Below are 13,425 nucleotides of genomic sequence, written 5' to 3' on the forward strand. Positions count from 1 at the left end.
GATACGCTCTCAACCCCAATCCCCTTGCATCGGGACTGTGACTGTGTGATCATCGTCGGGTGTGTATCACCATTCCCCTCCAAAGGGAACATATACTACACATGATCTTAGCCAAAAGGCCGAGAAGAATAAAAGGACACGTCTGGTAAAGCAGCTCTAATAATAATACTACTATAGGCTTTTAAGCAGAGGATACAAGTTAAATGCGGTATTAAAGCGTTAGTAATGTTTCAGTATATGCATGGGTCGGTCACTATATACAATTGTCTTCATTGAACCAGTTTCTCTATTAGTTTGCTTAGTTTGCGGATCCACTGTTTCTGTGAATTACCACGTGACCTAGTTATATGACACGCTGACGATACTACATACTTCTGCTTTTAAGCATCTTAGTCTCATACTGACAGTGTGAACAGTGAGAATAACCTCTTTCTATCAGATAAACGTTACGAACTGGTCAAGCTGCCATCTGTATTTCTTAAAAGGTGTATTTTTGTAAGGGACTCGTGATAAACATTAGGCGATGAACACACAGTCACAGTCTCGATGTAATGGGAATAGGGCTGAAAGTGAACCAGTCAAAAAGTTTGTTTGTGCCTGCCCAGGTTCTTTCTTGAGTGACTTTTATTAAACGTTCCATTTTCTCAAAACATAATGTTTGTGGTCAGAATATAGAGTGGTATTAATATTAGAAAATAGTCTCAAAGTGGTTGAAATAGCAAGGCTCATAAACAACAAAGCGAGCTTGATTACAAGAAAAAGTTAACTTTAGTAAGCATATCTTTGAATTTACACAGGTTTAATGAAGCTAGTACCAACGGTATAGACTTGCAGCAACCACGCAGACTCCAGAATTTTAACACCTTGAATCAAAACCAACTAGCATCTCTATCTCTCTCAAATAGCAAAGATACTTTGAGACTTCGACAATATATATAAATGATAACAAAATCACAGTACCGTGCAGATATTGTAACACTGAGTACCAGCCTACCAATCCGTATTGGTCAATTAAAGTGCCGTAATAATGAAATATCCCAGGCATTAATATTTCCCGTTTATGAGCAACTTTATTGAATATTATCTTTGTTTATTAACATGCAAACGTTTCTTTAACTACCTTCAAAGAAATAACCATTTCCATACGTATACAGCAATATAACGATCTACGGCAGTTATTACGATAGAGTTCTGTACAAACTAAAAAGAACATATAACTGATTGGTATCTTAATTCTCGTTGTATATGATTATTAACTCTTTTTTCAATTAAATGTGAGTAACCCCCTCCCTCCCTCCTCCCAATCAAAAATAAACAGAAGGTTCCCTTACGACTCTATACATACCATATACATATCATCACTACATTTATTCGTTCATTTGGAGGCTTGCTAATTTCTCATATGGGGTCATATGGCCATACTACCTGGGTATATTGTCGTATTATTTATACAATGTAATATGGAGAAAAAAATCTGCAGATACTCTACAGAAACCTTTATAGTCCGTACTTTGAATTAGCAATACCATCTGATTGACTGCAGAATAAGGCAAAAATAGCCATCGAATGCAACCAAGTAATATTAGGGATAAACCAAATGGATGTGAGCTGTGGAGCGAAATCACTGCTGGCATGACAGCAAAGGAAGTTGACGAAAACACGTCATAGATGATATATTTTAACATTCTCATTGAAGCAGAGACAGTTTTTATGCCTGCATATTTGTAGCACCATAAAAGCTAAAGCGGAGTCGATATTGACCCTCATATACACTTTTAGACTTGGTCCTCTCAATTGCATGTATATATAGCTTTCAGTCAAGAGTTGTTATTTCTCAGTTGACAATAAGATATTCCATAGATATAGTTCTCTCAAAGTTAACCATGTTTGGGGTATATGTTTTCCTGTATGTTCTCCTGAGTTGCTACAGTGCTGCGGAAGTTATTCCTAGCCTACGCTCAGCCAGGAATGTAGGCACCGTGGCAAGATTCCCCGTGAGTCGTGAGGCACTCGAAGCCGAACTTAGACGACTGGAAGGTCTCGATGATATCTGTGGTGACGGTAAGTGGAATAAAACGTATACCTAGAAGTACGAATTAAAGAATCTAGTATAAAAAACAATTTTCATATTAATTTATAAAACATGTACATATATCCTAACATTGAATATATATTAGCAGGCCGGATGAAATTTGACGCAAATGACAATGTAAATTAATTAAATTTGACATCTTCGTAATCGGAAGAATGTGTACATCCCAGTTTTCGTCTCTTTTTTTAGCTTATAAAGTCGCCATGTACATACTCAGGACAGAAAACAACAACTGATTTGAAATTATCAAAAAAAAAAAAAAATTATCGTAACAGTTTAATCCCGCAGAATTCAGTCAGGCCTATGTAGTTTAATTTAAGGACTTGCGTGTACAACTTCCTATCAAATCATTTTCATTGTCAACAAATTTGATGAGTGACAAATCGAGACAACTGTTTATGAAAACCGGCCTTCAAAGAAGACTGAAATTCGGATGTTTAATTATGGATATATGCACCCAATACTCATAGCTTGTACAGTAACTACTGTTCATGTTCCACAACCGTGCATCAGTAACTACTGCGCTGTGTTCGCAACACAGTAACATGTGTTACAGTTGGCACAGTAATTACTGCAAAGCTGTTACACGTTGAACTACGTAGTCCGACAGGTTCAAATTTGCAGTACTTAAACAAAAATTAAACAATTATTTTTTTTTATTTTTTTTTTATTTACAGTAAGAAAGAACTTGCAGTAATTACTGTGCCACCTGTAACACATGTTACCGTATTACGAACACATGCAGCGCAGTAGTTACTGATGCGCGGTTGTGGAACATGAACAGTAGTTACTGTACTAGCTATGAGTATTGGCTGATATATATTATTATTTGCTAGACAGTTCTCGAGTCCATTTAGACTTACAGCAAAAATGACAAATAAAAAGAGAGGGAGGGATGGATTAGGATTGCAATTACTTGTATTGTTTTGTGTACATTGTACCGCTATAATTTAATTCTACAATTATAAATCATCAACATTAATTGAAACTGTAATTGTCTATTAACGTTGAGAGAAAACGAGTCAACTATGTATGAAAGAATGTGAACAACTTATATAGCAGCTATAGCTTGTTAACTTAAACTGTGAAGTCGAATTATGAAGATGCAATAAATGGTACTGCTTAATTCCGGAAAAGCTTAAACATATTAAAAGTGTTGTATCAAAATCGGCATTTCTTGACAAAATTGATAGAAGAGATGAGCATGAATTAGACCCCCAAAGTAAATACGAACATTTCCAACACTCTTACAATGAATGTTACGCACTATATAATGTTAAATAAAAACACTGTCATTTTTCGTCGTGTTCCGATTGTGTTTTTTGTTTTTCATTTATTCATAAGTTTTCGTTTATGCAATTTCCTGTTGAAGCACCATAGTGTTCCGTGAGGTCTGAAGTTTATTTTAACTTTAATGATCTGTAGTGATTCAATGTGTACATTTGTAGTAACACGTTAAAAATTCTCGGGGAAGATTAGGCTCTTATTGTCGTAAGTGTTTATTCCCTGCGATGCATTATGACTTCAACCTTTTCTTCTTACTCATTTTTTTAGAGGTTAACCTTCGGGTGGCTGAAGGCCTTCCACGTGATTCGTATGACCAGTCTCAATACGCCGAAGTGACAGTTACCTACCAAACTATTACGGATCGCACCCTGGAGGCTGAGATGTGTAACACACTCAGAGATAGTGTCTCTACTGAGAGTCGTTACATGTCCATCACAATGCCGTTTGTATCTGATAAACGTCACGGGCTGTTGTCCCTCGCAATATTTTCGGATGACGACAAGACTGTCATGGTTCCTTTTGACACTAACCGAAACGCAGTCCAACGTATCGATTCGATCGAGGAAAATAATAACGGCACTGTGACATTTCGTAAAGGTGACGACGTAATGGTTTTGGTAATGCAACACGACGCTGGCTGTCAAAGTGACGCTCTGGTGGAGGATGACTTCAATGTTGTGTATGGTGAACATCTGACCATGACCAACTACCCAGCTCCATTTGACTGGGGATGTGACATCCTGCAGTCCGAGACAAGCTTTTGCCAAGTTTTAGCTGATTACCGCTGTCAACTGAATCGTGTCAATGGTGATGTCTGTACCGTGTCGTCAAACGGTGCAAGTAAAAGATGTTCCGCTAAAATGAGTGTTCAGACGATGACCGGTTTCTTCCGTAACGCGGCTCCGTTCCTTGCTGATATGACTCCGACGGAGAGCTTTGAGGCAGAATGGATTGATCGTGAACATGATGTCGGGCTGCAGTTCCCTTGCTTTACACCTTAAATTAGTGAAGGTCATTTGATTTATTTATCTGCATGCGTGTTATTGGATCTATTGCATGGAAATTTAATGAGTGCCACATTGGTCATTTCAATATGGGCTCAATGGTTCGAAATGATAAATATTTCGCTCTTTGAAAGTGATCGTCCAATCTTCATAACATTTTTGTCACATATACCATAAGTATACGTGTCGCACAACTGCACTATGTTTCTTGCATTATTTTATGTGCTAATTGTATGAACCCATACGGTGTTAGGATGGAACAATAATTAAGCCATTCATTCATTGTTGCAGATCATCATTTTTAGTATATTATGTTAATTTAATTAATAAAATCAATCGATAGAGGTCTACGGGAAGATGCATGAGCAGAATTCAAGTACAATATATGAAGCATGTAAAGACAATACACCTCTATTTGTTTTTTTTAAATTAGTTATGGTTATGTTTGAGTGCATTGAAATAGTACATTTGAAGAGATCAACCAAAGAGTACAATAAGAGGGCAATAAAAAAATGTGACGTAAATATATAAATGAAAATCGTAATGAGTTGGAAAATCAAGAACAGTGAAAAAACTTCTTGTCTTCACCGGAATTCGAATCCGGGCCTCCCGCTCTGTACATGGACACCCTAACCACTAGGCTATGGACGCTGATTGTATGTCCAGAGGTTCTAAACCGGTAAGGAAGGTCGTAATTCCACTGTAGGCGTTTGTCAAGTGTATCGAACTATACTAGTTCTGTTTATGTTGACATATTTTGCCTTACTCTAGAGATCAAACATGGTGCTAACCAACTCGAAATCATTTGTGATTTCTAAAGCCAGAACTCGAAAGAGATACTTTGAACACACACACACACACACATATATATATAGATATATATATATATATAAATATATATATATAAATATATATATATATATATATATATATATATATATATATATATATATCTATATATATATATATATATCTATATATATATATATATATATATATATAAATATATATATATATATATATATATATATATCTATATATATATATATATATCTATATATCTATATCTATATGTATATATATATATATATATATATATATGTATATATATATATATATATTTAATATAAAGTATTTCTTCAAAATCACAAAGAGTGAATGCAACACTTACGCAGATGAGAAATCGAAAAGCCACCAGTAAAGTTTCAAGGCCTACAGACCTCGATGTCTCGCCATGCAAATGCACACTTTAACCAAGACCGTGACGTCAGTTTGTAAAGTTTATTGTAACAGCTGGTATTAGAAACGTTGAGAAAGCGTTCATGTGTAAACAAATACCCGTACTTCTACAGAATTAGGCCTAACATGAATAATTCTGTAGTATGCATGTATGAACAGAGTAAAGTTGTTATTGACAGGACAGCAAGCCTGCTCATTCTTATAGAACTATGATCTACACCATAAGATAAGATCAATGAAGTAAATCTGGTATGGAATAAAACATATCGATAAAATTGCAAACCGTATATACATAGCAGGATTGTCATTGATGAACCGATTATAATTTGAAAAGTGCTGAATATGAGGTTTTATCAAGAAAGAGAGTAAAATGTTACAGGCAGATCCATTTTTTTCAATCAATAACTATGAGATCATTCATGACTGTATCTATTTTTGGTAAGAGTGTCGGTGTACTTCGTGATAGTGTGTGGTGCTTGATGAACCAATGCATGATGGTGATAGTGACGATGTGTACTGCTTGGTGAGTGCAGGGTGTTTGTGTATGATAGTGACATGTGGGAATGTTGCATGGTATGATAGTGAGTATGTGAAGTGTGACACAGTGATAATGCACATTGCTTGGTGAGTGTTAAGTTTGGTGTAATTTTATGGTAGTGACAGTACATGGTGTTTGGTAGTAACAGTGACAGTGACAGTCTAAACTAAAACGACATATCCCATAGGAAGAAACAATACATCCTGAGCTCATATAAAGTTTATATCAGGATCATTTTCAGATCTGAAGTAAACAAAAAAAAAACTGGTAACATCACACTTAGGTGATTTCGTAATTCAAATTCGGCCACAATGTATTTGATTTTCTTTATAGTGTAAACTTGATTTAATCAATGAGGATAATAACAGTTCATGGATCTAGGTGGCATGTTGACTAAGCTAAAAATGATGAGACGTGTGAAAACTGAATAAATATAAACACAGGTGTGTATCATTTTAAGAATGAGAGATCAACAAGGTTGGTTTGGAGGAACATCTGTCACTATGACAGCACATACTCTGTACAGTGATCCACTTCAAGAAGTAAAGCTAACATTAAATATACAAAAATAAATTATTTCATATACAGATTTAAGAAAAACAAAGATCTAAAAGTGTGATTTTCTACTAACACGGTAGAATGTATTTCAACTCCATATACGTAATCCATTGTCAGTCAAGTAGAGTTTTAGCTCTCTCTCAATTGCCTATTACCAAACCCTTGTCTCGATAATATGAAATAGAATTACTTTGTTTCATCATAAACATATAAGACCTGCTTAAAACACAAGGGATGCACACCCATCCCTTTTCAAGGAAGGGGGGGGGGGTGAGTAATTTAGAGACTGACTTCAGTGACTGGTCGATTAATTTTTCGAAAAGTTAACCCACAAAAGCATAAATTACAACTGCAGCTGTTGTTAGCCCTCGATGGGAGTACAGAACGTGTCGCAGTAGATAGTGGTGAAGTGAAAGCATTTTTGGAAATTGAAAATCAAAACAAAAGTCAAACCAAGAATTATACAAATTACGCTAAGCTTTATCATTTTTGGATATTTCTTGTTCTCTCGGATGAATTTTAACACACAAAATCTCATGTCAGAGATGAATGTATAGTTCTCTGGACTCTACTGCTAAAACTGATGTAGATCATTGGGAGAATAGTTATTTTCCTTTTAATGTTTTTGTGAAGTAAAACTCATTGTAAAATCAAATAATGTACATGAAATCATGCCATAATTAAATATATGATCTCATCATAAAACAATAACCCAATTTAATCTCACAAGCAGTAAACTCAGAGATCCTAGTATGTCATAATTGTTACTATACACAATGTGTCAAGTTCCCTGTGTATTCCTAATGCAAGGCTTATTTTGATAGTTGCAGGTAACGGTAAGCCATATGATTTATTGGTTTATTTTGATAGTTCCAGGTTACACTAATAACGTTGAACCGAACGTGAACAGGAAAGTCTTAATAAATAATCTCCAAAAGCGGCTATTATGATAATATTATTAACTCTGAATATAACTATAACTTTGGATAATTAAAATGCACAAGCATAAATGCTGATCATAAATATTAACTACGGAGCCCACTGTTCTACGTCTGTAGGCTTCGGGAGATAAACTTAAACTCCCCGATACGACACTTAAACCCTCGATTCTAAAATACCAAATTACGACGCGATGCACAGGGCACACGCTCTGCCCTTGAACCTGATTGGTCCAAACTTATAGCTAACCCCTCACCCAACTCTTGATTGGTTGAGTGCTAACCTGATATGCAGATGAGCACATGCAAATTGGCACTCAACCAATTTGAACCAGTTTGGCTGTCTTCCAATCCCACAAACTGAATCATTTAAACAAAACATCTATATACGCTTCTAATAACGCGTGATTCATAGCCCGCCACACCACAGAGCAAACCACCAAAACGCGAGCCATGTGTGACGTCATAATAACACTAAGAAGACAATATGTTAAGACAAACTAGAATACGTTTCACACTAAGCATAACATAGTTGTTTATATTCACTATGTATCATGTACCATGTGTATACGCTAGCATAACATACTGTTTAGTATACACTATGTACCTTGTAAAAGCTATAGTATAAAGCTAGCATACCATACTTGAAAGAACTCACTATGTATCATTCACCCATACCTTAACATAAGTTACTCTTTATTTAGGGTCAGGGTTAGGGTCAGGGTTAGGGTTAGGGTTAGGGTTAGGGTTAGGGTTAGGGTTAGGGTTAGGGTTAGGGTTAGGGTTAGGGTTAGGGTTAGGGTTAGGGTTAGGGTTAGGGTTAGGGTTAGGGTTAGGGTTAGGGTTAGGGTTAGGGTTAGGGTTAGGGTTAGGGTTAGGGTTAGGGTTAGGGTTAGGGTTAGGGTTAGGGTTAGGGTTAGGGTTAGGGTTAGGGTTAGGGTTAGGGTTAGGGTTAGGGTTAGGGTTAGGGTTAGGGTTAGGGTTAGGGTTAGGGTTAGGGTTAGGGTTAGGGTTAGGGTTAGGGTTAGGGTTAGGGTTAGGGTTAGGGTTAGGGTTAGGGTTAGGGTTAGGGTTAGGGTTAGGGTTAGGGTTAGGGTTAGGGTTAGGGTTAGGGTTAGGGTTAGGGTTAGGGTTAGGGTTAGGGTTAGGGTTAGGGTTAGGGTTAGGGTTAGGGTTAGGGTTAGGGTTAGGGTTAGGGTTAGGGTTAGGGTTAGGGTTAGGGTTAGGGTTAGGGTTAGGGTTAGGGTTAGGGTTAGGGTTAGGGTTAGGGTTAGGGTTAGGGTTAGGGTTAGGGTTAGGGTTAGGGTTAGGGTTAGGGTTAGGGTTAGGGTTAGGGTTAGGGTTAGGGTTAGGGTTAGGGTTAGGGTTAGGGTTAGAAATGTACCCTGTGTGTTCCCTTGCATAACAAATTTGTTAGTTTACACTATTAACCATGTACCCTGTGTGTACCCTAGCATATCATAGTTGTTACTATGTACTATGTATCATGCACCATGTTTCTTAACATAACTTAGTTGTTTGTGTTCACTATGTGTCATGTTGCTTGTGTATACCCTAACATAACATACTTGTTAGCTTACACTATGTATCATGTACCATGTTTATACCCTAGCATATCATATTTGTTTGTTTACACTATGTATCATGTATCCTGTATGTACCCTTGCATAACATACTTGTTAGTATACACAATGCGTCATTTTCCCTGTTTTTATCACAGCAAAACATACCTGTTAGTTTACACTATTTATCATGTACCATGTGTATACCCTAGCATATCATAGTTGTTTGTTTACACTACGTATCATGTACCCTGTGTATACCCATAGCATATCATACCTGTTAGTTTACACTATGTATCATGTGTCATGTATTTACCCTAGCATATCATAGTTGTTACTCTGTACTATGTATCATGTACCATGTGTATGCTTTAGCATATCATACTTGTTTGTTTACACTATGTATCATGTACCCTGTGTATACCCATAGCATATCATACCTGTTAGTTTACACTATGTATCATGTACCTGTGTGTACCCTAGCATAGCATACTTGTTAGTATACATCATGTATCCCGAGAATGTTATGTTACACTATGAGCCATGTACCACGTGTATATGCCCTAGCATCATCGATCATCTTAGACCCCGTCCTTCTGTCGATATAACATCTTAGCGCCACATCCCCAATTCACAACTTGGTGTTTACGCCCAATGCTGAATTATTAGTATTTATTAACGAATGGTCCTTACAAAGAATTTAAACTTCCGAGAATTCAGAAATATTTCAAAACACGATCTCAATTTTAGTTCCATGCATGGTCTTTCCAAAAGATCTACGTTCTAATGTTTTGAGAAAAAAGAAAACACCGATTTATTTTTTTATTATTATTAAATTCAACATGGCGACGCATGATTAGGCTGTATACAATACATCACTTGATAATGATATCTATACGTTGTTAATTTTTATTATCATGGTTGGGGAAGGGGGGGGGGGTTAATTGGTGGTTTATGGGAGTTTAATGGGTGGTTAATGGGAGGTTAATGGGCGGGTGGGGGGATTTTCCATTTTCCTACTTTGTGGTTTAACCTAGCTGTCTCTTTTCTGATTGTCTCCTTAGTTGTTCATTTACTCGATGTTTTTGTGTACTGTATACGGTAGTTGTGCACATCTTCAAGCACATGTCGGGCCCACTTTCACCCAGTTTCTATACTGTAGTGTCATGTCCCGCTTCAAAGCACACGTACTGTCAGTACGAGCAGTATGAATATCAAGGTTAGGAACTGCTTGTACTGACAATACCAGTGCTTTGAGAGCATGATATTGGGATACAGTTTAGAGAGGTATTAGCATTAGCAAATTGTCCCAACTGACTGGTAATTCGTTGCACCTCATCTATATATAATTTCTGTAACTGCAAGTTATGTTATGTTGAATACATAAGTTTATACGTGAAGTGATACACTAAATAAACGAAACTACACTTTCTATGTTCTGAGTAGGATGCGTGATGGTTTGTGCATATGGTGTACGTTCGTTTCTCATGATATCTAGGTAGATGGAGGAGGGAGGGGGTGGGGGGTGGGGGTTTACAGTCCCTTTCCTACATCTCACAAAAATTCCAAAATTATTATAGCACTATCTAGCGTTTGTATAGTCCTAATTGATAGCGTTCATATGCCTCGGAAATTATGACGTTAATTTTTATTTTAACAATTAATTTTTTCTTTCTCTCGAAATAATCGACATTAATATATTTTTAAGGAAGTAATTCTTATGGAAGACAAAAGATGAAACAACATAAAGACATTTATTTACAGTTTTATTATTTAAAAAAAATACAAGCGGATTCGATTATACCGCCGCATTCAGTCATTTTGTACAAATACTGGGCATTGTTTTCTACATAACAACGTTGATAATTAGTGATATAATTGATGTTGTTGTAATCATAATAATAATAAATGTCGATGATGAAAGAACACCACCCCCCCCCCCCAAACAAAATGACATAGGGACCAGGTAAAAAGGATAAAATTGTTGGCAAAATCATGTAAAATTTAAAGTCACATTTAAAATCAAATGAGCATACAAAGTTCCAAACCAGGTTGTCCCTGGGCAGGGAGATATTATTGCAGTCATGGCTTCATATGCAGATTGAGAGAAGTGACATTTTTCTTTCGTTGGGGAAATTTAACTGAAGTAACAAAATTCGTTACATATTGCAATATCCTCAAAAAAAAGAATAAAAGAAACATAAATATCAAAAGTTAAAAGAGAAGAGGTCTAAGTTGTAACAAACCGGAAAACCCGTAAAAGAAACTTCATGTAATAGTTGGACTATTAGTCGAGAGAGAGCGACTGGGATCATATTTTTTACATCAACTTATTACGGAACAGCTACAACTTAGAACTGTATTTTTTAATCTTAATTGAACCTCTAACTCTTGTTCCTAGTCAAAGTTTCAACCATGCATTCTAATATTTGATAAAAGAATCACTTAAACACCATCTAGTTTCCTAATAGGATCGACTAATGGTCACTCATGCTCAAAACTTGGGGTTAGGGTTAGGGTTAGGGTTAGGGTTAGGGTTAGGGTTAGGGTTAGGGTTAGGGTTAGGGTTAGGGTTAGGGTTAGGGTTAGGGTTAGGGTTAGGGTTAGGGTTAGGGTTAGGGTTAGGGTTAGGGTTAGGGTTAGGGTTAGGGTTAGGGTTAGGGTTAGGGTTAGGGTTAGGGTTAGGGTTAGGGTTAGGGTTAGGGTTAGGGTTAGGGTTAGGGTTAGGGTTAGGGTTAGGGTTAGGGTTAGGGTTAGGGTTAGGGTTAGGGTTAGGGTTAGGGTTAGGGTTAGGGTTAGGGTTAGGGTTAGGGTTAGGGTTAGGGTTAGGGTTAGGGTTAGGGTTAGGGTTAGGGTTAGGGTTAGGGTTAGGGTTAGGGTTAGGGTTAGGGTTAGGGTTAGGGTTAGGGTTAGGGTTAGGGTTAGGGTTAGGGTTAGGGTTAGGGTTAGGGTTAGGGTTAGGGTTAGGGTTAGGGTTAGGGTTAGGGTTAGGGTTAGGGTTAGGGTTAGGGTTAGGGTTAGGGTTAGGGTTAGGGTTAGGGTTAGGGTTAGGGTTAGGGTTAGGGTTAGGGTTAGGGTTAGGGTTAGGGTTAGGGTTAGGGTTAGGGTTAGGGTTAGGGTTAGGGTTAGGGTTAGGGTTAGGGTTAGGGTTAGGGTTAGGGTTAGGGTTAGGGTTAGGGTTAGGGTTAGGGTGGAAAATGTACCCTGTGTGTTCCCTTGCATAACAAATTTGTTAGTTTACACTATTTATCATGTACCATGTATATACCCTAGCATATCATACCTGTTAGTTTACACTATGTATCATGTGTCATGTATATACCCTAGCATATCATAGTTGTCACTCTGTACTATGTATCATGTACCATGTGTATGCTTCAGCATATCATACTTGTTTGTTTACACTATTTATCATGTACCCTGTGTATACCCATAGCATATCATACCTGTTAGTTACACTATGTATCATGTACCTGTGTGTACCCTAGCATAACATACTTGTTGGTATACATCATGTATCCCGAGAATGTTATGTTACACTATGAGCCATGTACCACGTGTATATGCCCTAGCATCATCGATCATCTTAGACCCCGTCCTTCTGTCGATATAACTTCTTAGCCCCACATCCCCAATTCACTTAACGCCCAAAGCTGAATTATTAGTATTTATTAACGAATGGTCCTTACAAAGAATTTAAACTTCCGAGAATTCAGAAATATTTCAAAACACGATCTCAATTTTAGTTCCATGCATGGTCTTTCCAAAAGATCTACGTTCTAAGGTTTTGAGAAAAAAGAAAACATCGATTTATTTTTTTTTCATATTAAATTCAACATGGCGACTCCTGATGATGCTGTATACAATACATCACTTGATAATGATATCTATACGTTGTTAATTTTAATTATCGTGGTTGGGGAAGGGGAGGTTTAATGGGTGGTTTATGGGAGGTTAATGGGTGGTTAATGGGAGGTTTAATGGGCGGGTGGGAGGATTTTCCATTTTCCTACTTTGTGGTTTAACCTAGCTGTCTCTTTTCTGATTCTCTCCTTAGTTGTTCATTTACTCGATGTTTTTGTGTACTGTATACGGTAGTTGTGCACATCTTCAAGCACATGTCGGGCGCACTTTCACCCAGTTTCTATACTGTAGTGTCATGTTCCGCTTCAAAGCACACGTACTGTCAGTACGAGCAGTATGAATA

General features: G+C 37.1%; 1 protein-coding gene across 1 annotated transcript; it reads left to right on the top strand.

Moving 5' to 3' along the window:
* The first annotated feature begins 1,621 nt into the window (after positions 1–1,621).
* LOC139983093 (uncharacterized) lies at positions 1,622–4,887 on the top strand. The gene is made up of 2 exons (XM_071996442.1): positions 1,622–2,061; positions 3,647–4,887. The coding sequence occupies exons 1-2, from the start codon at positions 1,884–1,886 to the stop codon at positions 4,378–4,380; spliced, it is 912 nt and encodes a 303-aa protein (XP_071852543.1). The 5' UTR covers positions 1,622–1,883; the 3' UTR covers positions 4,381–4,887.
* The last annotated feature ends 8,538 nt before the right edge of the window (positions 4,888–13,425 follow it).

Source organism: Apostichopus japonicus, chromosome 16, assembly GCF_037975245.1.
Source record: "Apostichopus japonicus isolate 1M-3 chromosome 16, ASM3797524v1, whole genome shotgun sequence".
Taxonomy (NCBI): Eukaryota; Metazoa; Echinodermata; class Holothuroidea; order Aspidochirotida; family Stichopodidae; genus Apostichopus; species Apostichopus japonicus.

What these genes read in the sequence shown, in the direction of transcription:
- LOC139983093 (XM_071996442.1), top strand. Translation starts at nt 1,884, where the DNA reads ATGTTTGGGGTATATGTTTTCCTGTATGTTCTCCTGAGTTGCTACAGT. An exon ending in CGATGATATCTGTGGTGACG is followed by an intron (nt 2,062 to 3,646) that starts GTAAGTGGAATA and finishes TCATTTTTTTAG; the next exon opens with AGGTTAACCTTCGGGTGGCT.